This window comes from Eubalaena glacialis, chromosome 9 (genome assembly GCF_028564815.1).
Source record: "Eubalaena glacialis isolate mEubGla1 chromosome 9, mEubGla1.1.hap2.+ XY, whole genome shotgun sequence".
Taxonomy (NCBI): domain Eukaryota; kingdom Metazoa; phylum Chordata; class Mammalia; order Artiodactyla; family Balaenidae; genus Eubalaena; species Eubalaena glacialis.
The window spans coordinates 37,759,870-37,787,717 of record NC_083724.1 but is presented as its reverse complement, the minus strand read 5'-3'; the positions used below and the strand labels follow the sequence as shown (position 1 = coordinate 37,787,717).

General features: G+C 51.2%; 1 protein-coding gene across 7 annotated transcripts; it reads left to right on the top strand.

Annotated features, from left to right (window-relative positions):
- The first annotated feature begins 1,268 nt into the window (after positions 1–1,268).
- On the top strand, positions 1,269–26,880 carry TMEM8B (transmembrane protein 8B). Of its 7 annotated transcripts, XM_061200249.1 has the most exons (13): positions 1,269–2,007; positions 6,436–6,625; positions 7,003–7,210; positions 13,128–13,261; positions 13,549–13,817; positions 14,425–14,750; positions 18,044–18,137; positions 18,295–18,418; positions 18,557–18,699; positions 18,913–19,091; positions 25,824–25,970; positions 26,104–26,220; positions 26,471–26,880. In XM_061200249.1, the coding sequence occupies exons 1-13, from the start codon at positions 1,482–1,484 to the stop codon at positions 26,804–26,806; spliced, it is 2,793 nt and encodes a 930-aa protein (XP_061056232.1). In that variant the 5' UTR covers positions 1,269–1,481; the 3' UTR covers positions 26,807–26,880. The 7 variants fall into 7 exon arrangements, with proteins under 7 accessions (XP_061056232.1, XP_061056234.1, XP_061056233.1 ...); XM_061200253.1 differs by lacking the exon at positions 6,436–6,625 and having other exon boundaries at positions 1,736–2,007; XM_061200251.1 differs by lacking the exons at positions 6,436–6,625; positions 7,003–7,210 and having other exon boundaries at positions 13,090–13,261.
- The last annotated feature ends 968 nt before the right edge of the window (positions 26,881–27,848 follow it).

Below are 27,848 nucleotides of genomic sequence, written 5' to 3'. Positions count from 1 at the left end.
TATTAGGTCCAAATTTCTTGGCCCTGACATTCAAGGCCTGTCATCATTTGCAACACTGCCTAAGGATTCCAGCCTTACCTTCCCCTGGTCTCTACCTTTGTCCATGCTCCAGAAATACTATATTTATCATTTCTTAAACTCATCAGGGCCTTTCCAAAGGGGAAGTTTGTGTCAGAAAGCAGGGGGAGAGTAGGATGATGGGGAGGAAGATGGCCAGACATTCAGCAAGAGGATAAAGGGGCCTGAGGGTGAAGAACCAGAGGATGGGAGGAGAGGAAAGGGAAAAGGGGAGGAGGGAACTGAGTGGAGAAACGGGGGAGGGAGAGGATAAGGATGAAAAGTAGAGAATGGGAGGGGCTTGGACTGAGGTGGGAAGGGACAGGAAGGTATTAGGAGGGAATGGAACGAGGATTTGGAAAAGGGGCCTTTTGAGAGACTACATACCTCTGGGCTTTGTCTCGGCTGTTACAAGTCCTTAGGTCAGGATCTTGTCTGAAGCCGGGAAGGGGAAGTATTGGCCCCGAGGGAGAGAAGGCGCTTGTGGTTGTGGACGAGCCCTGGCTGTAGGCGCTGTGTGCTGAGAGGACTTGCCTGCAAGTCACAACTTGAGGAGGGGACTTGGACACCTGTTGAAAATCGCAAAGGAGCTCTGGCCAGTTCTGAAGAAGGGTGGGAGGGGGAGGGACGAGAGGATCCAGGGCCGATGAGGAAGAGGCTTGACTGAAGCCTCTGGAACCTTGGCCGGGAGTGGAGGATCCGTCACCAGGGCAACCGGAACGCCTAGTAGTCTCCGTGGCAACAGCAGTCTGGTCACCTCCTCGGTGAGTGAGGTCTCCTGAGGGGTATGCATTTGACCCGGAGGGGACAAACCTAGAGGGTCACTTCTTTTAATGGGGTTTTGCCGGATCTCTGTGAATGGTTTTGCGGGATCTTTGTAAGACTCTGTGAGGGTCTCTGGGTAGGGTCTGCAGATATCTGTGGGGACGTCCGTGAGTGTCTGGGTTTATGAAGGTCTCTGTAGGGTTCCTATGAGATGTCTGTGGGGTGGTCAGTGGGGGCTGTGAGAATCTGATGGGGGCATCTGGGCTCCGTGGTTGGGGAGAGAAAGGCGGGGACTCTGGTAGCTGGAGCTGGGGCGGGGTCTGTCGTCGAGCCCAGCAGGGCCAGGTTAGAGACCAATAGAATAGGGCCGGGGGCGGGCTTTAGTGAGAAGGACCAATCGAACTAATAGGGGGCGGAGCGTCATACGACGTCAGGCTGAGGCTGCCGCCGCGAGGCCTGGTTATCGCCCGTCCAGCGCAGCCCGGAGTCGCCCAGACCTGAACTCCTACCCAGGTCCCCGGCCTGGCCCCAGCAGGCTCGACCCCGGCCCCGGGCCCGCGAGGACACCGGAGGTCACCCCCCGGGGGTGGGAGCGGAGCCGCGGGTCAGCTCTGCGAGCGCCCGCGCTGGCCTGTCCGGCCCCGCCCCTGCCCCGGGCCATGGCCCAGCCCTTGTCCCGGCCCCTTTTCCTATCCCGAGTCGGGCCTTGGCCCCCGACCCCGCCCTCGCCCCGCTTCCCACATCGGTTCCAGCTCCGGCCTGGGTCCCAGCGAATGCCCAGATCCGGGTCCCAGCTCAGGCCCCCACTCCAGTCCCTGGCCTGGCCCCCATCCCAGCGCCTGCCCCTGTTTCACCTCCTTTCCCAAATCCCAGCCCAGCCCTTGTCCCAGACCCATTCTCAAAATTTGCTTAAGCCCGGGGCCCAACCCCTGCCCTTCCTCCAGTCCCCATCACAGTCCCTCCTTCCATCACATCCCCTACCCTTGCATAAGTCCCAATGCCCAGCCCAGCCCAACTCTTTATCCCAGTCTTTGCCCTCATCTCTGTGTTTACCCAGGTCTCTCCCACTACCCAGCCCTCTCTTTCATACCCTCCCCCTCTCCCAGCCTCGACTCAGGTCTGGGCTCCAGCTGCCGTCAGCCTTACTGCTGCTGTTGCTGTTGTCTGTCCTTGGCCCAGGGGCTGGTGAGTGCAGAAGCAGGAAAGACCGAGGCAGGGATGGGGTTCTGGCAGGGAGGGGTGGACTGGAGGGATTCAGGAGAGGTGGGACCTGGGCAACTAGATCACTGGGGAAGAAGTGGAGAAAAACAAGAAGTCTTACATAATTGAGAGGAATTGGCAGGGTCAGAAGAGTGGTAGCTGTGGGCTTGAGGCTCAGCAGGTGGCTGACAGAGACTGCAAGATTTTCTTTCTTGGGGTCCATCTGGACTCCACTCTGACTCTTGCTTTTCCAAGAAAGTCCTGAGTGCTTTGCACCTGCTCATGAAGTTTGGTGGGGGAGACATAGTCCCCCAGCAGAGAGCCTCTAGTCCAGTGTGGGAAGATCTGGCCTAAACCTTTGAGGAACTGGGCATGCCTTAAAACAGGGTTAAGAAAGCAGTTTTGAAAATAACATGTAGCAAATAACAAAATAACATGGACATGGGTTAGTTGCCATTATAATGAGTTTTCTTCTTGTAACGAGTTTCATTCCAAATAAGCTTGATTTGCTTAGGAATAATTCCTGACACTTTTAAAGCAGGGTTGAAACTCGGAGACTATTTTACAGATGGGGAAACTGAGGCTCAGCAAGAGATCAATTTGCCCAAGATCATACAGCTTGTCAGTGGCAGTGTGGGGCTAGAAAAAGATTTCCTAATTCCTACCCTATACTGGTGTTTTTTGTTTTTGTTTCTGTTTTTTTTTTTTTTTTCATTGCAATATATGCCCAATAGGAAAACAGATCCAAGTGCAGAAAGGCTCAAAGCACAACCTGTCCTCTCCCCTGTCTTCCCACAAGGGGGCTTCATCCACAAACTATCCTCACTTGTCAGTTGTCAGCCCAGGGTCACCATCCAGTGAGGAAGTGACTCGGACAGGAGAGGGAGATACCCAACTTCCTAATGGGTGGAATGTGGGAGGATGAGGGGGTCCTGGCCATAGGATATGTGCTGTAAAGATGGCCCCATAATAAAGAGTCATCATGGCCCCAACCCCCAGCCATCTCTGGCAGGTGGCACTCTAGGGGTGATGGGGATGTGCCTGAGGAAGTCTTTGGCAATAACAAGTGGCAGAGCAGCTGGGGGTGGAGGGGCTGCGTTTCAGTGAGCTCTGGGACCCTGGTTCAGTGTACAAGCTTGAGGAGATCAATGCACGCCAAAGGTCACTGCCCCTGCAGAGATGTGCAAGCTCTATGTGGATGCTCACTGGTATCTGGGCACTTATGTGTCTGTGTGTGTACCTGAGGGATCTGTGGGAATGCTGGGCATGCGCAGTGTGTGTATATGCTTGTGTGTTGCTAAGTGTAGGCGCATGTCTGTTGTGTGCATGTGAGCCTGTGTGTCCTTAGTGCCTATGTTACTGTGTGAGGGGGAGGTACATGTTGTGGCCCATGCATGTTCCTCTTTAGCTCTTCTTGCCCCTCCTGCAGACAGATCACTGAAGCGTCACCTCCAAGTGGATAGTTCCCGGTTGGAGGCAGTGTTGGGTGCCTCCCACAACATACATGAGTAATCCATCTGCCCCCAGCCAGATTCCTTGAGGGGCTCAGTGTTGGTTACTGCTCAGTGTTGATTACTGCTGCTGGCAGATCGGGCGCTCAACAGAGGCAGAAGGCAGGTCAGTTTTTCAGTTTGGGTGAGGGGGAGTCCATTCTGTCAAGCCCAATTCATAGCTTCTATCCCTGCCACCCCAGCTTCTTTGTTCATGAGCCCATTGGGCAGATACTGGGCTGACTAGGAGAGGAGGGTGATTGACAGCCACAGAGCTGTAGAAAGTTGAAAGATGTGGATTAAAACGTGATTGCCCAGAAGCAGCTTCAGGTGCTTTGGGAGGATTATAATGAGGTTGGAAATGAGCACTGACTAGGTCCCACAGCAGGCAGGGCTGTCCTGAGTGCTGTTACTAGTCACTGGCCTGCAGGGGTGCTCTGTGACCTGGTGGTGATGAGAGGTTTCACCTGAGGAGAGACTAGCAGTGTCACAGGACCATGATGACACAGTCGGTCTCAACAAATCCTTGGGCTTGTCTGACTGCAGTTGCATAACCCAGGCATGCCTTGCCATTACAGGAAATGACCTTTTGTTCTACTGAGTGCTGTCACTAGAAGGGCCAGCCTCAGCCCGTGTGTGTGCGTGCATGCGTGTGTGTGTGTGTGTGTGTGTGTGTGTGTTTCAGGTGGTGATGGAGAATCACTCTAGCCTCATCTGGAAGCACTGGCGCATCCAAGACAGGTTCGTCTGAGCTTGGTTAGGGCCTTACTTGTGCTTCCTCTGGGACACAGCTCTGTAGGTCCTGGTGAAACCCAAAACCAAAGCTTGGAGTGAATGGGGCTGTGGACGCTTTCTCAAACATCTGCCCTCTAGGTTCCTCCCAGCATCCCCAGCTTCTTTTTACTCCCTTTTCCCACCAGGCTATTCTGTGACCTCTGTAGCCCCTAGCCACTTCAGGGTGGCTTAACTAGTCCCCCAGTTCTCCAGGCCATGCCATGTTCCTTTAATCACAGGGCTCTTTGTGCACGTCTGTCTATTGTTTCCTAAAGGTCATTAGCTGCTTTCATCACCAGCTCTCTGAGAATCTGCACTGGAGGCCTGGCCAGCATTTCTTCTAACAGCAGCAATGACCCATCTGATGACCCATACCTGGTACCAGCTTTGAGGAGGAGGAGCCCTTCCCTAATTCCAGCAGGGGGTGCTCCAGTGCTCTGCTTTCCTGTAACAATAGTATCCAGGCTATTCAGCTCTTAGCTTTCTGCCTCCCAGTTGTCACAGCCAGGGCTCCTAGGAAACCTTTCTTCCCCATCCCTTGGTTCATTTCCCTTCATCCCTCTCTGATACATCACCACTGCCCTGTGAGTGCTGCTCTGTGAGCCTCTCTGGTTCCTGAGCAGTGCTCAGCTTGCAAGGTGGCAGGTCTTCCTTGTTGACAGTTGAGAGTGACCATGTGGCCTGAACTGCACAGACTAGTCCTTGGGTATAACCGTGGCTTTTGAAGAGCACAGGCCAGTCTAGGGCTAGTGACCTCCACCTATATAGGATGGCTCTCTGCAGGGTGACTCAAGGTTGCTAAAGTTCAGTAGGGCCAACCTTGATCCGTGTTCCCTCCTTCAGCAGCCTCCCTTTCCAGGTGCTGCTTTCTCTGTTATTTCAAATGCCTCATTTTTGGAGTTACATCTCCCATCTCCAGAGGGGGAAACTGTCAGAATAGGCAAGGCCTGTGGGTATTTCCTACTGGGCTGAAAACTCTGCTTCAAGGTCTCCCCTACCCACTGCCCCTACTCTTGTTCTGAAGCTGCTTGAGTTCCCAACCTTCTCATCTGTCCTGGGGGCATCCTTCTGGGCTTCGCTGGGGCTGGTCTTAAGTCTCCAAAACAGATTCCCCAGAGCTTTGCCTGTCATTTGGGGCCCTCTTCTATCCAGCTGAGCTGCTGGGTTCTTTTCATTGTTACAGCAGTCCTGGTCCCTATGTGTTTGCCTGGTAGCTGCTTACTCCAGACTTTCCTGCTCACTGGGCTCTGCTCCTAACAGCCATGATCAGGTATCTTGGCATTTCAGCTACAGAGGGCCACTTTCTCCCCACCTCCCACCCCAGCCTCGTCTGGATATGAATATTCCCAAGTGGTTTGAGATTCCACTGGCTTACCAGTTGACTGCCTCACTGGGCCTCCCTCCAGGAAGCGCCCCCAGCCCCTCCTTCTGAATCCCAGAAGCCCTGCTGGCTCTCCTTTCCTCCTCTCCCTGGGGCTCTTGTGGTGGCCTGCCAGCTCCTGTCCTTGCCTCTGCCACCCAAGCAGGCCCCTTGCAGCCTCACCACATTTTCCCCTCCCCTCTGCCGCCCTGAGCCAGTATACAGATAGCTCTTGTGAAGCTTCTGAGAGTTTTTATTGCTCCTGACCACAGGGGAACAGAAAGGGGAAGAAAATAAACAAGGCAGTTTCACAGTTCCATGCTGACTCCCAAGCCCACAGGTGGAGTTCCAGGCTGCTCAGTAGCCTAAGAGTCCATGCCAGCACACACACACACACACAAACACACGCGCGTACATGCACGCACGCGTGTGCACCATCCACGGCTGTTTAGTTAGGCTTGGTAAGAGGAGAACAATGGCTCCTAAGTGAGGGGCAGCTGTGGGGTCCTCAAAAGGGTCCTGGTTTTGCATTTAGACAGATCAAGGTTTGAATCCTCAGTTTGGTCTAGCGTTAAGCCTCAGTTTCCTTATCCGTAAAGAGAGGTCATTTTTCCCAAGGTCACCGTAAGGTTTAAAGCAAATGATGGCGAGGGCAGCGTGAGACCCAGTTCCCGGCCAGAGGAGAGCCTTTGTTGAGTCGGTGCTGTGGGTGAGGCAGCTTGGTGTGCCTGGGGCTTGCTGGAAATGGCCTGTCCTACTTTGCTCCTTTCTCTTCCGCCTGCTCCCCAGGAGGCCTCTTCCTGACTGACTACTCCACCTGCTCACCCCGCAAGCTGAGTCCCTTCCGCTCCTTTGCCAGCACCGAGCTCTTCCACTTCCATGTTCCCGAAGACACATTCCTGGCCGTGTGGAACCTCATCATCTTCAAAGAGCAGGGGGGAACCTTTGGGGACCACTGCCCAGACCAAAGTGTGACTGTGTGAGTGTCTGAGTTAACCTCCTGACCCCCGCGTCCAACCCCAGGCCACTTTCCAAACGAAAATGCGAGTTTATGAGTATCTAAGCTGACCTCCTGACCCTGACCCCTGACCCTTGTCCGATTGAAGTGTGACTGGCTGAGGGCCAAGACCTCTGTCTCCTGACCATTCCTGGCTACTGTATGACTGTGTGAGCGCCCGAGCTGATCTTTTGCCCCTTATGTTCTGACCCCTGACCTGGAACCACTTTGTTGTGTGGGTCAGTATAGCGAATCCACTTGTTTTACTGACGATAAATGACAGTTCTCCTTTCTTTCCCCCGTTTTCCATGTCCCACCCCATTGCCTGCTTTCCTCTTCTCTTCATTCTGGTCCCCCAGGTATTTCCGTTCCGGGGCACCCCCTGTCATCAATCCCCTGCACACACACTTCCCAGGGGACACAGCTGTGCCTGGGGTTTTCTCACTGACTCTCAGCTGGACACTGCCCAACCGCACCTCTGGCATCTTTAACGTCAGCAGCCCCTTACCTGGGGACTGGTTCTTGGCTGCCCACCTGCCCCGGGCCCACGGCCACATCTCTGTCAAGGTGGGTTGATACTGTCCAGGGCAGGAGGGGCCAGAGCTGCTTCTCCATCTCTGGGCTACCTGGCACACCAGCCTTGTGCCAGGGTGGGCAACAGCATAAGGGTGGCTGGTGTGGGGCATAGCTAGAGGTCAGCAGGTCACCTGGTGGGTCAAGACTAGTCTTGTTCTACGTCTTGGTTGGTGATAGCCCTGCAGACTCTTGTAGGCTTTAGCCCAGTTGTTAGTCCATTTGGGAGTATACGTTCCTCTTCTATCGTAATTTTAGCTCCTGACACCTTATGGAAGATGGTAAGAGAATACTCTGGGGCAGGGAAGCCCTCTCCTGTTAAGAGAAGGCTTTGGGCAACTGGCGTCCAACCTGATTGTTGACGCTCTTTCCCTCAAACATCGGCAGTGATTTCATAGAGCAGAGTTTGTTAAAGTCTCCAGTGTTGTAGGGCTGAGGTCAGGCTGCTTCTCCATTCTGGTTTGGAGGGGAAGGAAATGCTGCAGAGTTTTCCTGCCACTCCCAGGTGCTGGGCAGGCTAGACCTCTTCATTACTGTGAGAGGACCTGAAGGTTTCTTGCTCCTGTCCATTGGTGGGAAGGGGGGTGGGATGAGGTGGACATGTCAGAGTGGGATGGCCACGGGTGTGGGGTCAGTGGTCATGGCAAAGGGCCAAGCGTGAGCTGAGCAGGATTCAAAGAACAGGACATGAAGAACAAGAAAGCGAGTAGGGTTTGGCCACTGAGAATTGGGAGGGGCAGAAATTCCCAGTCAGGTGAGGATTTGACCTGGCCATCTCTCTCCAGGGTGAGTTCCTTGAGGGCAGGGGCCCTGGACTGTGTCAGACTCCCCTCTCCTCCTCCTGCTGAGGCCCAGCGTTCAGAGGTGTTATAATGCTTTTGAATGAGCTGAGAATTACACAGGGACAAGTGTATGGGCACTGCTGTTGTCAGAGATGGGAACTCAGGCTGAGGGAGCGTCTCGAGGCCTCAGTGATAGACCAGTTTCTCCTGAGAGTGATGTACAGGAGAACCTCCTCTGCAGGCCTGGGAGCCCTGCAGGCCTGGGTGAGAGCATGTTGTGAACTTGCCCGGAAGTGGCTCTGGGTTCTAGGTTCTTGACTCCCATCAGAACCAAGGGTTCTTCTATCAGGAGGAATGTCTTCTTAGGTCTTTGGCCAAATCCCAAAGAGCCTGTTCCTGGTCCCAGCTCTGATTCTTGACTCTCTTTGTGAGAAGAGAAGATCTTTCTGAAGCCCTGCTGTAGTTATCCAACAACCTTTCTGATTGAGCAGGAGGAATCTGGCACCTAGGCCTGGGCTGGGATTATGGGAGCTGAAGCCTGGTTAGAAGAGGTCAGAACCAGGCTTGACGTGCCCATTTGCATCTAGATATAGCGAGTGGGGCCTGGGAAACTTGGTACTGCAAGCTGGACTCCTACCCCGTAGAGATCCCTGGGGTGTGGTGAGATTAGAGAGAAGAGGGCGCAGTTACCCTTGCCTGTGACTGGCAGCCGTGTGTGGACCCCCTGAGAGACAGAGCTCTCCAGTCAGGCCTGTTCTAGAGGTTGGGGGGCAAGATCTTCTTTGTGTTTCCTCTGAGAATTTGATTATCTTCTGGAATCTTATATGGGCCTGTAAGGATTCTTAAGTTCTCTGGTTAATTCCCTAGAATCAAGCCTATGGGTGGGTTGTCCAGAGCATTCCTCCAGGGCTCCGTCTTCTCTGCTCGCCTCCTCCTTGTCCCATCGTCCTGACTTCCCATAAGGCTTGGCCAACACAGGAAGTTATTGTGGGTTCAGGGATATCCTTGGGTGGGGACTGAACGGTCCCAGCAGTAAGAAGGCAGCACTGTTCCTCAGCTTTGGGGATGAGTTCAGGCCTCCCTTTAGACCGTAGTCTTTGCGCACCTGCTTTGTCCCAGGCCTTGGGTTGGGTGCTAGGGACACAGATAAATACGATGTGTACTAGTGAGATACAGGAGGTATTTTAAGAGGACAAAGGAGAGGTGGATAACTCAGCTTGGTAGTGTGGTGGAGAGTTGGTTTTAGGAAACTGTTAGGAAGTGAGACCTGATGTTGAGAAAGCAGGGAAGGGCATTCCAGGTGGTGGGAGTAGCATGGGCTAAAGCTTAGAAGGGAGAACTGAAGTGGTTCAGTGTGGGGCGGTCGTTGGGGTGAGTGAGGGAGCTGGAGGGGTGAACAGAGGCCAGATCAGGAAGGGCCTAGAAGTTTGAACTTTATCCCGAGAGTGATAGGGAGCCTTAAGAGGTTGTAAAAGGGAAGTGACTTATCTGGTCCAGGCCCCTCTCCTGGGCTGTGGTCCCACACTTCTGCTGGCCTCTGTGTGTGTTATTCACTACTGTATTCCTGGCGCCCAGCACAGAGCCTGGCACGTACTGGGGGCTTGGCAATTTTTTTTTGCCCTTCTGCCATCTTCTCAAACTCATGTTTCCAAAACTGATCTCATTTCTCCTCCTTTCCTTTTCTCCTTCTTTCTGTCAGCCTCTTCTGTCTTGACCTGTGCCCTCTATCTCCTTGCCTTTCCTGTGTGGCGCATGTGTTCCTCCTGTGGTGTCCAGCTGCCAGTCTGCCCTGAAGGGCTGCCCTTTGGCTTGTGGGTAACATCTGGCACCCAAATGGCTTATTAGGGGAAGTTCTCCAAATGTCTGGGGCACAGTTCTCCTCGAATGCTTCCTCTTCCCAGCTCCAAGATTTGAAAGTAAATGAAAGCAGATAAAAGAATGAAAACAACAATAAGGAAAGAAAAGGAGCAGATTGTACAGAAGAAAGGATTCAGTTGAATCCACCCACTAGGACCAAGTGTGGCTCAGTATCTCAACTGAAGTGGTTCAAATCTGCTAACAGTCTTCCTTCTGTTATTCTTCCTCCTTCTAAATTATTTTATTTGTATTTCAAATAGGTAATATATGCACCCGGTACAACATTCGAAAGGTACAAAAGGCATACAGTGAAAAGTAAGTCTTCCTCTTCCCTTTGTCCCCTTTCAGTCCCCACGTTTCCTCTCCAGAGTTAACTAGTAACTAGCTGTTACCTAGTTCCTTATATTACTCTTTCCTTCTTGAGACATTTTCTCCTCTTGTCCTTTGTGACTTTACAGAACTGTCCGATTTTCCTCCTGCCCACTGCCCACTCCTCTGTCTCCTTTCCTGGCTTCTCCTCTGCTTGATCTCTTCACGTGTGGTACCCCAAAGCTTGGTCCTAGGACAACTCCTTTTTATTTCTTCATTCTCTTGCTAGGTGTCTCCAGCACAACAGTTTTAAATACCACCTATAAGTTCATGTCTTCCAGGTGTATTAAGTGAGTCCTAATTTCTTTGAATCTCAGACTTTATATCCAGTGGCTTACTTGACATCTCTGATTGGATGTCTAAGACCAGTCTCAAACTTAGCAAGTACATATCCAAACAAAGCCTCAAGTCAAAATCTCTTTAATTCCTATTTCACTTCTCCCAGTCTAAGCCTCTTTGTTCTCTAATCTTCTCAGTAAATGGCACTGCCATTCACCAGTTGCTCAAGCCCCAAATTTAGGTGTCATACTTGATTCTTCTTTTTCCCTTATTTCCCCACAACTAATCCATAAAGAAAAAGTCTTGTTGACTCTACTTCTAAAGGATGCCCCGGATGCATCTACTTCTGTTTCCACTCTTAGCACACCTTCCCTTAGCCATCTGCTGGGCCACCACAGTAACCTCCTAAGTGGTCTCCCTGCTTCCACTCTTGCCCCCTGCCGTCTCCCCAGTGCTCATCTACTTCCATGTTGATTGGTGCTAGCTAACTGTGGGCCGGGACTGTGCCGAGTGCTGGAGTATTCCCACAGAGAAGGCCAAGATCTTTGGGCATCTTCAGTCTGCAGGCCTCACCCAGAGGCTCAGACCTTACTAAAGAAACTCAGCCCACCTATACTAGGACAGTCTAGGAATCAATCTAAGGCCTTCCACTCCAGCTTCTTTCAGATTGCTTCTCACTCCACTTCTCACTTTTGGCCCTCCTGGTCCCTCAAGCTGCCTTGCTTTGGCTCTGTTCCTTCCAAGACCACTGATGTTGACTGAGTTTGGATTTTCTCACTTGGCAGCTCTTGAGGACCTGACTTCTGGTGCCCTTTCTGTGGTTCCATTACAGGATGAAGGTCCCTGCTGCATCTTCCCTGGTCTCCACTGACTGAACGCTCCCATCCACAATAAGGGAGGTGTTAGACATGCACATTATACAGTTTAAGGAAGGAGCACATCTTAACTAGAGAGGTCATGTCCACTGATCTTTTAGTTAGGGCAACAGCAAGCAAAACGTGGAAGAAAGTGTTTCTTCCCCCCTCTGGACTGTGTAGTAAGGACAGGGGCCATCTCCCGAGTGTGAGTCCCCACCCTTAGGGCTCATTCACCACAAGATTATTGTGGTGGTGATTCCTACGTTAGGAAGTGGGGTCGATGAAATAACTCGTGAGAGTATTTCTGGTCCTTAGGGCTTGACACAAAAGATGAGGGACATCTGCTTTGGATATCAGAGATGGAGGTCTCTGAGCAACGAGGTGGGTTCAGGAGCTCTCTGAAGGGACCTCTTTTTGACACCTGTTCTTTAACTCAACAGATATTTTCTGGTACCTAGTATGTGCCAGGTGGTGTGCTAGGCATTGGGGGTGCAGTGATGCAAAAGGTACAGGAAAATTCCAGGCAGAGGGTAAGGAGATATTCCGGCCTGGCATCCATCAAGGCCCCCTTCCAACCTTGTGGAGCTTTGCTAGAAGTCAGCAAACAAACAGACAAAACCAAACAAAAGTCAGCAAACAAGCCTTGGCTGGCTTGTTCCGTGGCATGGAACTCAGTGGGATGTCAAAGCCTGGAATTCTTGTCCTAGGTCAAGGCTAATGGTATGTCTCGGTCAGAATAACCACATAAGTGAACAGTGGCCTCTAGTTTATTGGGCCATCATAAGACCATTTGTCCAGAAGATGAGAGAAGCCTAATCAGGAGCCCCCCTCCCCTGAACTGCTAGGATCGAGGGCCCAGAGAGCTGCAAATGCCACAGAAGAGGAGCCGGAATTAATGGGCCCATCCTCACTGGAGATGCTGCAGGGCCAGAGTGGTGTCCCCCCCGAGTAGAGAAGTGTTAGGGATTTTATCCAGAAGAGTAGCTTGGGGAGATGTGGCGGTTCTCCTCCAGTGGCAGAGGAAACCCAGACTGAGGCAGAAGGAGCAGATGTATCTGTGGGCCCCTGAGGCAGAGCGGTGGTCGGGGGACAGAAGATAGGCTTTGGCTTCATACAGGTCAGAGCTGTCCCCAGCTGGGTTGATTTGCTTATTCATTCATTTATTCAGCAAACATCTGTGAGGGGTGCACTTTACTTTAGGCTCTGTGTCTGGGGGAACAAAATAAGACCAGGTTCCTGTTCTCAAGTTACCTGTAGTCTGGAGGTCCCTTGGGAGGCAGAGTGGCTCTTCCCTGGGGGTATTAAAGCAGAGGCTGGACAAGCACTTGGGAGGAGCAGGTGGAGAATAAAGGAAATTAAAGATTCGGATGGGGGAAGCGGGGAGGTTTGGACTGGAAGCCTTTAAGGGGCTTTCTAGTGCCCTTGGAGTGCTGGTGTTCTAAGTTCCTGAGGGCCTGGTAGGGGAATGAGGTGGTTTGAAATTACCTTGAGGGGCTGTCCAGGAATGCTCAGGAGGAGGGGTTATTGGAGGAGGGGCAGGGAAGGCCTGACTGTCAGGAGGGGCCCAGTTTTGAGTCCCTAAACCTCAGCCAATGCTGAGGATCCCAGCAGATCCTGCAGACCTAGGAGGGACCCAGAGCTTAGAGGACCACGGTCACAGCCCCAGAAGCAGGAGGGCCAGAGGAGGTTTGTCCTCCGCCTCAGCAGGCTGTTCGCCTTCCTTTAGTAGCACCTCGCTGTCTCCTGCCACCCCTGCTTGTGTCCCAGGGTCTCCAGGATGAGTGTCAGTACCTCCTTCAGCCGCAGCTGATTGTCCGGCGTTTGTTGGACGTGGCTGTGCTGGTGCCTGGGCGACCCTCCGAGCAGACCCTCTCCCTCCACAATCGCTCAGCCCTGTACAAGTAAGTCAAATACTGCCCCGCACCGGGCCCTTCCCGTGTTCCTTCCCCGGCCTCAGCCTACCTGCTGATCCTCCTCTCCCTCTGGCCAGGCTGCACTGCTGAGCCACCCAGAGCCCCAGGGCGGCTCCCACCCCTGCCTCCCCCTCTCCCAGCACAGAGGGGAAGACCTGAAAAGGCCTCCGGTTCTTCTGTCCCCTACCCCTTCTTCCCAGTGTCTCCCTCATCCTGTGTCCCTCTCACCTCTCTCTACCCTGTCCTTTCTCACCTCCAACCTCCCCTCTGCCCAGGGTCTTTGTGCCCAGCTTCACTTACAGGGTTTCAGCGCAGCTGGTGTGCGTGGGGGGCCGCGGGGCATCCGCCTGCCCCCTGACGCTGCGCCTACGTCCCAAGGCCCCACCCCTGCACAACTCAAGCTCTGTGGCCTGTGGAGGTGCCTCGGTATGCCAGCTGGAGCTGGCACTGCCCCCATGGGGGCACTGGGTCTACGTGCGTGTGGAGACTCCATCCCGGGGCCCTGGCAGGACCGTCTGCTTCCAGCTGTGCGTGCGGTTGCAAGGTCAGAAGCCCCACACCTGCGCCAGCCACCCAGCTTGTGCCGACTTCTATGGCTGTGAGGAGGCAGGCACAGTGGCTGTGTTCACTGGTCCTCGGCCACGTCCATACGACCTCCCCGGCCCAGCCCAGGCTCCTTTACTCGCCAAAACCCTCCCACTTGGAGCTTCAAGTTATTGGAAGACCTTCAGATCTTTTCTTGGTACCTGACTTGGGGCTCACTAAGGGACCTCATTACTCTCCTTGATTTAATCTCTCAGTGTCCTGGAGTAGGCAGGGGATAGCTAGGACTTCTGGGACATGGTCCTTGCCAAAGCCCTTGCAAGTCAGTGAGAGGGTCCATCACCTGTTTCAGCAGTGTCCTCACTGCCCTTGGGGCGGGAGAGATGACCTTGAGTCCCTCCAACATGACATTCCATTAGCTGTGACCACTAGGAAGCCCCTGGACCCTGTCCTGTGACCTTAGATGCCAGACGCCAAAGGGACGTTCGATTCCAGTTCTTAGCCTCCCCACCCTTTGTTATACCCTGTGGGGCTTAGATCCGGTGTGTGGTGGGGCTGCAGGGCTGTGAGGGTGGCAGGCCTCAGCTCTGATTTCCTCTGCCCCACAGAGTGCCCACAGCCCAGCCTGTCCCATGCCCTGGTCCCCGGAGCTGCCATGAACATGCCCCAGTCACTTGGCAACCAGCCACTGCCCCCAGAGCCGTCATCCCTCGGGGCCCCTGCCGAGGGCCCCGGGGCCACATCCCCACCTGAGCACTGCTGGCCAGTGCGCCCGACGCTGCGCAATGAGCTGGACACCTTCTCCGTCCACTTCTACGTCTTCTTTGGCCCCAGCGTGGCCCTCCCCCCTGAACGCCCAGCCGTGTTTGCCCTGAGGCTTCTGCCAGTGCTGGACAGCGGAGGCGTCCTCAGCCTGGAGCTCCAGCTCAACGTGGTACTATTTGTGGAGAGTGGGGAGGTCGCCCTTTGGGGGAACCCGAAGGGGAAGGTGTCGGGGTGAAGGGGCTCTTACCTCCTCCAGGAAGCCTGTCTAGGTTGCTTTCACCTTTCATGGTTAGAGACCATGCCTCAGCCCAATTCTGGTCAACAAACATGCCCTGAGTATTTACTACACATGGGCTGGGTCAGCCAGGGCAGCTGAGCGGTCTGGATTTTCCCAGTTTTATAGGCTTACCTGCCACTCACTAAGGGCCTCTCTCTATGGCAGGTGTTTACTTTTTCTCGCATATCTCCTGTGATGGGGAGCTCACCACCTCTTGAGGCCACTCTGATTGCTAGAGGCATTCTTGGCATTCCATCAAAGTCTGCCTCCATGGATTTTTACCCACTGACCTTTGTTTTGCCCCAGAAGCTATATCCAGTAGTCTACCCCGTCCTTTTTTTTTTTTTTTTTTTAAAGGAACGCCTTTATTTATTTATTTATTTATTTATTTTTGGCTGTGTTGGGTCTTTGTTTCTGTGCGAGGGCTTTCTCCAGTTGCGGCAAGCGGGGGCCACTCTTCATCGCGGTGCGCGGGCCTCTCACTATCGCGGCCTCTCTTGTTGCGGAGCACAGGCTCCAGACGCACAGGCTCAGTAGTTGTGGCTTACGGGCCTAGTTGCTCTGCGGCATGTGGGATCTTCCCAGACCAGGGCTCGAACCCATGTCCCCTGCATTGGCAGGCAGATTCTCAACCACTGCGCCACCAGGGAAGCCCTTTTTTTTTTTTAATAGACATTTTTCAGAGCAGTTTTAGGCTTACAGAAAATTGAGGAAAGTACAGAGAGTTCCCCTCTTTCCCCACACAGTGTCCCCTATTACTCACGTCTTGCATTAGTGTGGTACATTTGTTGCATCCCTATCCAATTTTAACAGCCCTTCGGATGCCTCTCAGCCTCGCCAAAGCTGAACAGCCTCAGCATCTTAGACTTCTCATCCTCTGCTGTCTCCTCTGGTCATACTTCTGGTCATACTTCTGGTCATCATGCCTCTGAAATAAGTGATCCAAGGTGGTCTGACCTGGGTGGCAGGCAGCATTTGTGCAGCCTGAGATCAAGTTACCTCTTTCAGCTGCTGCCTCACACTGTGGGATCACCTGAGGCTTGTGGTGGACTAAGACCTCTGGATCTTTTTCCTTTTCTTCCTTTTTTTGCTTCAAAACAATTGTATACATTTTTATTATAAAAATAATAGGATCACATATAAAGGCTTTGGAAAATAGAGGAAGACACCTCCATAACACAACTGCTTAGCTTTTTGGTATATGTCCTCCTAGTCCTTATCCAAATTAACTGATGTGTTTATCTAGTTGTAACCAAGGACCATGCACATTTTCATGCCCTGAGCTTGGTTCATGTGAACCGCTGCCAATTCCTATCTCATATTTTTGCAGCACACTTTTTAACCTGAGTGGAAGAATTTATGTCCATCTTTGAGGCATTGCCTAACACTGGTTTGGACCTTGCATCTTCACTGCTTTGTGTAATTCACACACTTGAAAAGCTGGCCTTCTAAACCTCTTAGTCATTATTTTCAGCACTGAACAAGACTGGGCTGAGGGCACAGAGCCCTGTGTCAGGCCATTGGCAACTGTCTTGGGTTGGCGTTGATCTAATTATTTATCTACTGTTCCCTCAGCCAAATATCCTTTTAACTTTACTATCCCTCAGCTCTGGGGCAGGGATCATTTTCCTATCACCCACCTGAGACCTGGTCTGTGTCTTGAGGTGGTGTTTTATGGGACATGGCTCAGAACTTTCTAGTGATCCTGCTGGTCAGGACAGAGCTGACTCTTCAACCCCAAGATGTTCCTTATTTTCATACTCAAATCCTCTGTGTTCTGGCTAAGACTGTATATGTTTTGTGTTTGCTTATTGCCATGCCTTTGGGCAATGACAGTGAAGTCTTGATTTGACCTTGAAACTATAGAGCCTATGTCAGAGACCAGCCCCACCCATACTGACTCTTCCTCAGTATCCTGAGAGGAGAGGCCCACCTCCCCTGCTGCTTTGCCCTGTCTCTCTCTGCATTCTTGTCTATTTTCTCTAAAAGGCATCTGCTAACATTCCAGCCATCTGCATGCTATGACACTGCTGCACACCTCAGACAGCCTGTTTTATTTATTCTGAAAGGTATATTGGCACACCTACTCTGATCTTTTCCTCAAGTATTTTGATGTTTTCCCTTGGATCAAAAACTGGACATTTGGCTCAGAGAACTGCATACCTAGAGGACATTTTTTCTTTGGCTCCCACCAGAATGGCTTTTGCTGAAAAATACTTTGGCATATAGCCCTGGGCTTGCATTGAGGGAAGTTATGAACAAGTTGTATGAAATTCACTCTCGCAGCTAAGGATAGGAGGCGGGGCAGCACACAGTGCTTCTTTGATGTGAATTTAACTGAGAACCACCCCTTTGGGTGCAGTGCTTCTCCTGAGACTCTGACTTTTATCTTGTGGACTCACAAATGTGGTAACTCACGTTTTCTTCTTTGCTTTGGTTGCTTGGAAGTCAGCAAACATATGGCCCACATCTAGGGACAGATTTGTAAATTTCCCTCATGTATTTATTTTATCCTGTTATATGTATTTAATAAGCTGCCTCAAATCCTTCTTGAATGAGGTGAGTTTATGGCATCCTGTTACCTTTATTCTTGTAGACAACCCTTTCCGTTTACTCCTGTGAATATCCAGTTTCTTTTAATCCCAGCCAGCTTGCTACATTTAATCCCGTAGGCGTCCTATTACCACTGCTCAGTACCTAGAATCATTTCACCTGAGGAAGAGTGCATTTCTTTACATGCCTCCCGCCTTCAAGGCCCAGGTGAAGATGTGAAGATGACTGACGAACCTTACAATCACCTTTGTTTACAACTAGTGTCTACATCCAGCAATAGTGCTCTTCCCCTTCCCCCCATCAAGCTAGGTAGGACTGAAAAAGTGGGTGTTGTCTCTTGCCTGGACAGAATTTAAACAATTCTTCCCAAAGAAAGGATTCAGAAGTGGCCTTGCCTTCTCATCAGTCTTTTGAAAGATCTGTGCTGTGGAAGATCTGGTGTTTCCCAGTTTTTCTGTTGTAAGAACGAGGAGGTGAGGGGTGGGGAGGGTGCTTCCGTGTGGAGAGCACCTTTAGGAACAGGGTGTCCAGTGAGGGCCTGGAGGGGTTAAGAGGTGGAGGAGTCTGGCGGGGGTGCTGGTGGGAGGACCTGGAGGGTGTGGCCGCCTCATCTTTATACCCGCCCTGCCCAGAGCTCCCTGCGCCAGGAAAATGTGACAGTGTTCGGATGCCTGACTCACGAGGTGCCCTTGAGCCTGGGGGATGCAGCAATGACTTGTTCCAAAGGTGGAGTGAGGAACCGGGGAAGGAGCGGGGGTTGGAAGTCGGGGGTACGGGGGTGGGTATGGAGGAAGGATGGGCTAGGGCATCTGGGAACTGGGGGCAGGCGGGTGAGGGTTCTTTAGGTCCTGACCCCACACTGACTCCTCCCTTCTCCCCTCAGAGTCCCTGGCCGGCTTCCTCCTCACGGTCAGTGCCACCTCCCGAGTGGCCAGGCTGCGAATCCCGTTCCCGCAGACGGGGACCTGGTTCCTGACCCTGCGCTCCCTGTGCGGGGTGGGGCCTCGGTGAGCGGGGCGGGGCGCGGCGGGGCGCGGCGGGGCGCGGCGGGGCGCGGCGGGGCGCGGCGGGGCGGGGCGCGGCGGGGCGCGGCGGGGCGGGGCGCGGCTGCGCCCGTGCCCGGTTGATTGGCAGTTTGTGCGCAGGTTCGTGCGGTGCCGGAACGCGACGGCCGAGGTGCGGCTGCGCACTTTCCTGTCCCCGTGCGTGGACGACTGCGGGCCGTACGGCCAGTGCAAGCTGCTGCGCACGCACAACTACCTGTACGCGGCCTGCGAGTGCAAGGCCGGTGAGCGGGCTGGGCTGGCGAGGGGGCCCACCCGGGGCGGTCGGGAGGCAGGTGGCAGCCTGAGTAGCCGGGTTTGAGGGGGGGCGGAGTCAGGGTGGGACCACCCTCCTCTGGCAGTGGCGTCGGGCTTGAGCAGAGGCCGCCAGCGGAAGTGTCGGCTGAAGCCTGGGCTGCCTTCTCACCTCTTCCACCCTGTGCCTCTCCCATCCGCAGGATGGCGGGGCTGGGGCTGCACCGACAGTGCGGATGCGCTCACTTACGGATTCCAGCTTCTGTCCACACTACTCCTCTGCCTGAGCAACCTCATGTTTTTGCCCCCCGTGGTCCTGGCCATTCGGGGTCGATATGTGCTGGAAGCGGCTGTCTACACCTTCACCATGTTCTTCTCCACGGTATGCGGTGGCATCTGTGTCTTCACCGAGTCCTTATCCATGGTGGGGGGTGAGAGTCTACATTTCCACCACGGGGTTTGGGGATGTCTACACCTTCATGGTATGAGAATGTCTCCTCTTCACTGTACAGCAGTGCTTCCTGACCACTTCGTATCATGGCATGCGAACATGATAATTTTTATAAGGCACATTGGGATATATGAACAAGGCTGTTTGCGATTTAAGATAACAGATAGTCACTGGAGACAGTGTGGGGTCTCCAGCGACCCGCACCCTGCCTGTCCACTCTAAGTGCTGAGGGGACCTTTACCTCAACACACTGGCTGAGAAACTCTGACCTACAGTTTGGAATTGTGTCCACACAATTCCCCTGAGATGCTACATCTAGGAATCTTTTCATCTCATCCCTGGGCTCTTGGTATCTTGTGATGTACAGTGCCTGCCTATGAGCACTGTAAACATCTTAGATGGATTCAGACTTTTCCACATGTCTTAGCAACAAGGATATCACAAAAACCAATACATGCCTCCCTGTTGTCCAGTATTAATAGATCAGACATATATCCAAATTACAAAAATCCTACTTATCATCTAGGAGAAAGTGGGGGGCAAATGTCCTGAAACTGAGTCATGTTCTAGGGTCCTGGTTGTTTCTCCACAGGTGAGGAACAGTGGGCTGTAACCGAGCCATGTAGCAAGACCTTGGCCACTTAAGCTGCATGAGAACAGCACACCCCAGTTTTGTTTGACTGGTCCCCTTTTTAGACCTGCTCTGACAATGCCCCACTCTGTTTTTATATTCAACATTGTTTCTCTCTCTCTCTCTTTTTTTTAGTTTCCAGATCCTTTTTATATTGTTGCTCATTAAATCCTCTAGCAACAGCTCTTTCACCAGCGCACTCTTGGTTATGTGCAGATCTAATGTGGTTCGCAATTAGTAAGAACACCTAAGTGTGTCAGGAGCCTGGAGCGTGTGAGGAGAGCGTATCCATTCTCCTGCACTTCACAAAGCATTCTGGGCATTGGCTTCAGGGTATTCAGTATCAGATGACTTCTTATCTTCTGGATTTGATGGCATATCATCCTGAAAAGAAAAGACCTTCCCCTAGCAGGAACACTGGGGGAGTCGAAAGTGCCAGGCACCACATACAGTGCTTCCACTTTCTTAAATAAGGCAGTAAGCAAATGATCAAGGAGAAGGTACTGGCTCTGAGGTGTTGCGTAAAGTCCTGCTCTGACTCCTGTTCTTTTTCCACACGTGCCGAAGTGTAGAGCTACTTGTGATTCATTTTTCCCAGGCAGGTTTCCTGTTGTCCCTCTTTCCTGTTCTTTATTTAGTTTAGACTTATTTCATTCCTCAGCAGTCTCCATTTAAGGACCCATTGGTCACATTGCAGGTATCAGCACCAGCATAGTAGGCGACAGTCTTCTTCCTTGTCTTCAAATCCAGGACAGTCTACACCTGGGAGTAGTGTGTCAGTTCCTACCCAGGGCCTGGGAGCAGACAGTAGCTTTGTTCTTCAGGAGTTTAAAATGCAAAATGTAAGTAAGTAAAAAAAGCAAAACAAAGCAAGCCACAAACCCAGCACTTGATTTTGTATATAGCCGACAGTTCAGATAACTATAACAGAAAAACAGCATCTACTGAATACATGCTGTGTGTCAGACATTGCTCGTCGAATCCTCCCCATAGCACTGTAATAATAGAGAGGTATTGCTATTATTATTATCCCTTTTTTGCAGATGAGGAAAGTTTAAATACTTTGCCTAAGGCCTGAGGTGAGTGGTAGAACCAAACTTCTCACTCAGCCTGCCTCCTGATCCCTCTCATGTAATCACTGAGAAGTAGTGTTCCCCTTGCATAGGGCAGTGAGCGTGCATTGATACATTTCTAACCTGACTTCAGTTTCTCAGAAGTCCTGGAGTATGTAGAAATACTAACGACCTCACTTCAGTAATTCTCAAATTCTTAAAAGATAAAAAGCCAATCAAAAGGTCAGGAAATATAACCAAACCAAATACAAGAAATCACAGGGAAAATATATCAGACATTGCGGTTGTGCACCTCTAACTCATACAGTTCAAGCCACATGTCCTTCACAGTGCTAGAGGAGTCCTTGTAATTGGATCCCAAAAGACCCAGACAGAGCTGACATCCTGGGGCCCCTGCAGCCTTCCTTGCTGATTGCTGAGATCCTGGCTGCAAGCCCACCTCCTTATTACCTCTTCTGTTCCTCACACCAGCACAAGTAATTCTCAGTGGCCCTTGGCAAAATCCCATGACTGTTTCCAAGAGGAAACGGAAGCAGAAAATAAGAGAACAGCAGGAAGTTTCATTCTATCCCAAGTACAAATATTCTAATCTTTGTATGGATTGGATATATTTGCATCTCCAATTTTAAATTCTGTAGTGCCAGGATACTCTGTTTTGGAGCATTAGACAAACTATAGTTACGTAATAAAAGTATAAAATTCCACAGAAAAAAAAAATTTAGGATAATTTTCCAAAATTACCTTGTAAGTAAAGAAATGTCCAAAGCTGAGGAAGGTGCCAAATTAGATTATACTAATAGAAGCCAGTTAGTAGTCTGAATTTTTTTTCTTAAATCCCCCAATCTTTCTGTGTTATTTCTACCACTTCTTTTTATTGCTGATGGCAAAAGGAATACTAATCTAAAAATTAGTCCACAATTTTCAGTGAGACAACAATAGTGCAATATATATATATATATAATATATATAATTTTTTTTTTGCGTAAGGGAAAGTTTATTAGTGTGGGGGTATTCTCTCATGAATATACATGGCATAAAGTATAAGATGACTATAAGGTGACTAAAATTTACTGGGCACATACTGTGTGGCAAACATATAGGAGAGTATTCCAGACTTTCAGGGTAGAGTTTCCCAGGTGCCACTATAACTCAGCCTTCAGTAGCCCACTCCAACTTTCAGTTGCGCCAGTTGCTTCTAGGTGATGGGTAAGTGGTTACACCAGTGAAATCTATGGTGGTGAGCAATTTGCTTTACCTCATTTACTATAAATTGTGCCTCCTGGTTAGAGATGGTGCTGAATGGGTGCCATGGCAATCGATAATGGATCCTGCTCCATGAATAGTAAAGCAGGCTGAAGCACTGCAGGCAGAAGAGACGAACATATGCCTAGAATATATGATGACAAGATGCTGTCTCCTCCGGGTTGAGTTTCAATGAAGCAAGCTGCCACAGGTTGTTGGTGGGTTTCCCTAGCAAAGTGTGCCCCGGGAGGGAGTCAGTGATGGACTTTACTGATGGCATTTTTGGACATTCAGCAGTGACAGTAGCCACATCAGGACTGGTGAAATGTAGATCGTGTTGTTCACCTCACACTGCAGTTTTATGTATTTTTATTTTTTTTTTAACATTTATTTATTTATTTTGACTGCACTGGGCCTTAGTTGCGGCACGCGGGATCTTCGTTGTGGCATGCGGACTTCTTAGTTGTGGCATGTATGTGGGATCTAGTTCCCTGACCAGGGATCGAACCCAGGCCCCCTGCACTGGGAGCACGGAGTCTTACCCACTGGACCACCAGGAAAGTCCCCACACTGCAGTTTTAATTTAACTCTACTCCTAAGGGTTTTCTACAACCTTAAACAATCTCTTTGACCTTCTAGTATACTTGCAGAATAATCAGTCATAGAAGATTAGAGAGATGATATCCCCCAAAACCTCTCCACTCCAGAGATGATCTCTCCATTATTCCCCACTCTTTTTTTCAATGTAGAAATTTGTAGGAGGAACTCAGCCTTCAATTAATTATTTTCTTAGATGTGTCTTCAATGTTAGGTGATTCAGCTTTGCTTTTTTTCTGCTGGTATTTATCCTCTCTTATCTGAGATTGAAAGATTTATTACAAGTCCCTCTTCCAGAAGTGTTTGGGCATTTCCTTCTATATACCTGAAAGTCAGGCATATGAAACAAGCGCTTGGTGAAGTGTGAAAGGTGAAATTAATGCTTTAAAATAAAATCCAAATCATAAAACAGTATTGGGTAATTTAGTGAGCAGTAGTATGTATATCCAGTCTTGGAGGTAGAGAAATAGAAAAAGGCCAAAATATTGATTTGTTTAGGAACCAAATTAGTTCCCAATTAATCACATATAAGAGAAAGAATTAAAAAATAAACCTTTGAGGCATATTCAAACATTAATTCTAATACTGATATGGACCCACATGAAAAGTCTCTCCAAGTTTCCCAGTAAGAACTCATTTTCTCTATTTAATAATATAAAAGAGGGATTTATGTCGCCAAACTTATGAACCCTCTGAAAAGCCTGGGATACTCACTTAAAACATGGTAAGTCCAGAGCAGTCTCTTCCTGAAGGGACAACATTCTTTACCTCCAAAGTGAAGGGAAAGAAAGAGGATAGGTACACAAGTTTAAGACTTGGCAGTTTAAAATGCAAAGGAATCGAACCCAAGGTTCCCCAATGTCAATTAATATCCCTGAGTTTTCTTTTTCATTTATTTTTCTTTTTCTAAACTCCTAGCTTGTCCCTGCCCTTATGTTATTCACCCTTTCCCCTCTGTTGGTTGAAGTTACACATTTTGCAATTTGAATGACTGGATGAAATCTTCAACAGGTTCAAAAGAAACATTAGCAATTTCTTTCTCATCCTTTGTCTCTCAAGACTAAACTTTTGAGTCTGTTTTCCCATCCTGTTGGTGGCAACTCTGCATCTGGGCTGGCTTCTGTCAGCTTTCACAACAGATCTGCTTCAGTTTCCCACCTGCTTTCCCTAAGGTCGCTGCTGTTTCAGTGAGGTTGCGGTGTCATGGTTTGTGCTGTGAGTTCGGGATATAATGCTTCTTTTCCCTGAACTCGTCTTCCTGACCTCGCCTCCACCTTCTCGTTCTTAGCTCTGACTCATTCAAACAGGAGACTAGGTTCTCCCATTTTCATTTTCCCCAGAAGTTACTGAGACCCCACTGCTGCCAGTGAGTGAAATTGTGATATTGCTCCGTTTTCTCCTCAGCTGTGGGCTGAGTATCCCTGCCCCCTCCCTACCCACACCCAGAGCCATGCCTCTGGAGGCCTGGATACCTGTCTCACTGAGGTCTGTAAGGCTGTCTCTCTTTTGGGCTCAGAGCCCTTGTGACTTAGGGTTGCCTTTTGATAGAATGATGAAGAAACTGATGTGGGCTGAAAGTAGTGCCTAGAGGATCCTTCCAGTCAGTGATCAAGCCACTTCAAAGGCTGCCTTTTGATGGTACAACACAGCCTTCCTGCCCCAGCTTCAGTTCAGCCTGATGCATTTCAGCCCAATCCTGGCAACTACACTGAGTTGTTTCTCCTATCAAGAGGTGCTCTCAGTAGCCATGGCTCCCTGAGGACCTGGGGTAAAGTGCAGGTTGATGCGCAGAATCAACAGAAACAGATTGATTCGCAGAATCTTAAGAGACTTTTTTGATCCCCTAAAATCCACTGGCGTGTCTCAAACTCAGCTCCAATGAGTAGATTTTGGTCAAGTTTACATAAGTCAAAACCTTTTTCTTTCCCATTATAGCTTCGTAATTTTTCTTAACCCTGCTTCCATTACCATAATAACCCATTCTTCCTGACACGGAGTAGGGGCGACGTTGGGAGATGGGAGAAGTGAGCATGCCACTGTGATGGTTGTTCTCGGTCAGAGCTGTTTGTCTTCAGAGACCTTACCCAGTCTCGTCTCTTTGGGTGGGCTCGTAAGGCACATGATATAGAAGGACGCGTGTTCCTGCATCTCCGCACCAGATATTCTTGAAACCATCCATGGCCTTAGTGTTTAGCATCAATAAGTACTCAAATTACCTAAATTCTACACAGAAGTTCAAAGAAAGGTGACAGCAAATGTTCCAAGACAAAATAAACTTGAACTCAGGTTATCCCTGGGTCACTGTTTTCACAATAAGGGAATGCAGGCTGCCAGAGGTCCTGATAGCATTGTCCAGTGGGGGCACAGGGATTGCGACCACAGACCCAAGGGCTGATGGCAGAGCTTGGTTCCTTAATTGGGGTGCCCAGTATAGCTTGTTCCAGTTCCACTTGTGTCCCCTGCACCCCACCTTTAAGCTCCTCAATACCCTATTCTTTACTGTGTTCCCCACAGTGTAGGGTAGGTGAGCACTGTCTCTTCCCTATGTTCTTCCTGTGGTGTAAAGTGCCATGCTCTTTTCCATGGCTTTAGGGACTGCCTTTTTTCTTACTGTCCCCCCCCCCCTTCCCCCATGGCATTGGGCGGGAGAGGATGCAGAGGACCAATTAGTGCAAGGTCTGAAGGTGAAGCATAACTCAGAGTCTGAGCTAACAGACAGGGCAAGAGGCCAGATTCCAGCCTCAGAGCTTGGGCCAGGATTACAGGTGGGACCCACACGAGCACAAGGGGATACAGGCAAGGATTGGCCTCAGCTTGAGAGACCTGGATCCCCTGGCTTGGTTCTCTCACAGCACATTCCAGAAGCAGGAAGATTAGGAAGGTGAGGACGAGGCTCAGGGCTGCCAGATACGTACGTACAGCCTAAGACACAGACTGGGCCTCCCTACCACATTCTTCTCAGGGGTGGGGAGTTGGGCATTTCCCAGTTCTGCTCTGTCTGTGCCCTCTGACCTCTGCTTTTCTGACAGCAGCACGCCACCCCTATGGCCTCTTCCTCCGGTTTTGTAAACCTGGACCTTTGCCGCAAGTTCTCTCAATGCCTGTCCTCTCTTCCTCCAGTTCTACCATGCCTGTGACCAGCCAGGCATTGTGGTTTTCTGCATCATGGACTACGACGTGCTGCAGTTCTGTGACTTCCTGGGCTCTTTAATGTCCGTGTGGGTCACTGTCATTGCCATGGCTCGCTTACAGCCTGTGGTCAAGCAGGTCAGTCCAGAGTGGGCCCTGGGGGACAACCATAGCCAAAGTCTACTTGAAATCCACTTCCTGATCTCTCCTGGGGGCATTGCCAAGTGCCTCTCGCCATCCTGGCCCAGCCCCTGGAGACCTCTTTCTCTAGGTGCTGTACTTGCTGGGGGCTATGCTGCTGTCCATGGCTCTGCAGCTTGACCGGCATGGACTCTGGAACCTGCTTGGACCCAGTCTCTTTGCCCTGGGGATCTTGGCTACAGCCTGGGTAAGGTTGGGAGGGCTGGGGGCGGGGAGGTCCCAGCAGGACTTGGGTGCCGGGACTTGGGTATCTGGTTCCCAGTTTAAGGTGGGCTTGGACCCTGTCGTCATAACTGTGCTGCTCACAGCGCTGCACTCCAGTCTTGGCAGATGCCTTCAGGTCACCACCAGGGCTCAGGGGAAGCCTGAGAGTGACCAGCAGTGGCTTGGGTTCCAAGGCCTCGCGTTCCTGAGCCCCACTTCTCTGCCTCCCCCAGACAGTACGCAGCGTCCGCCGCCGGCACTGCTACCCGCCCACGTGGCGCCGCTGGCTTTTCTACCTGTGCCCAGGCAGCCTTATCGCGGGCAGTGCCATCCTGCTCTATGCTTTTGTGGAGACCCGGGACAACTACTTCTACATTCACAGCATTTGGCATATGCTCATCGCTGGCAGTGTGGGCTTCTTGCTGCCCCCTCGTGCCAAGACTGACCGCCAGGTCCCGTCTGGAGCCCGGGCCCGGGGCTGCGGTTACCAGCTGTGCATCAATGAGCAGGAGGAGCTGGGCCTTGTGGGCCCGGGAGGGGCCACTGTCAGCAGCATCTGCGCCAGCTGAGAGGGGCTTTGGGCTGCCCTTGGGGAACGTGAACTCTTCCTCGGGGCAGAGAGCCCTTCCTTGGGTTCTTCCTGGGAGCATGGAGTCCTCCCAGGGATAAGAGACAAGTTGTATTTCTTGAGGACATGGAGTCTTTCTTAAGGACACGGAACTCCTTCAGGGACCTGGCACACTTCCCGAGGGCCTGGAGTCCTCCTGCATCTTAAGGACTGGAGCCCGTGCAGGGCCACAGAGCCCCCTCAGGACCAAGAAGTCCCCCCCAGGGGTGTGGAGCCCTTCCCAGGGTATGGAACCCTCCCGAGGATATGGATTCCTTCCCTGGGAGATCAAGCCCTCTCAGGACATGGCATCGTTCTTAAGGAAACGGAGTCCATCCTGGGGAAGCTGAGTCTCCAGATCTTCCCAGCAGCTCAGCAACTCTGGGCTCAGGCTTCCTTCCCAGAGGCAGCATCTGGGCTGTGCTGTGCTGGGAGGGGGATGCAGGACAGATGGGGCTGGGACTGGGGCTGGGGTGGCTGGTATCCTGAGTTGATGCAGGTGGAGTCTGGTGTGTCTCCAATGAAGTATTTGCTGGTTCTGTGCTGCCTTTTTTTTCCTGGGGGAAAGGGTGTGGGGAGGGGAGGGAAAGAGGGACCCTGAGACAATCAACAGGGGTGACGGAGCCCAGCTGGCATGAGCTGCTGGAGCTATTGTCTGAGGCTTTTGCCCCATTGTGTCAGGCTGCAGCAGCCGGGAGTAGGGAGTTGTGTGAGTGTGTGTGTGTACTTGCTGAGATGATTCCAATCAGTGAGACAGACCTCCCTTGTGGTGCCCACACCCAGTAGGGAAGGAGGCTAAGGGCTCAGGAGATTGGACTAGCGGGTACGAATCTCAGATGTGCAAGAAATACCACAAGAATGTAACTTCTGTTTTGAGTCTCCATTTTGCCCGAGTGCCAGAAACATAATCTTTTGTCATTTGGGGATTTCTTCTGTTTCCACAAAGGTCACAGCTGAGTCCTGAGGGTCTTATATAATGCCGAGATATTGCGAGGGTGTTCTCC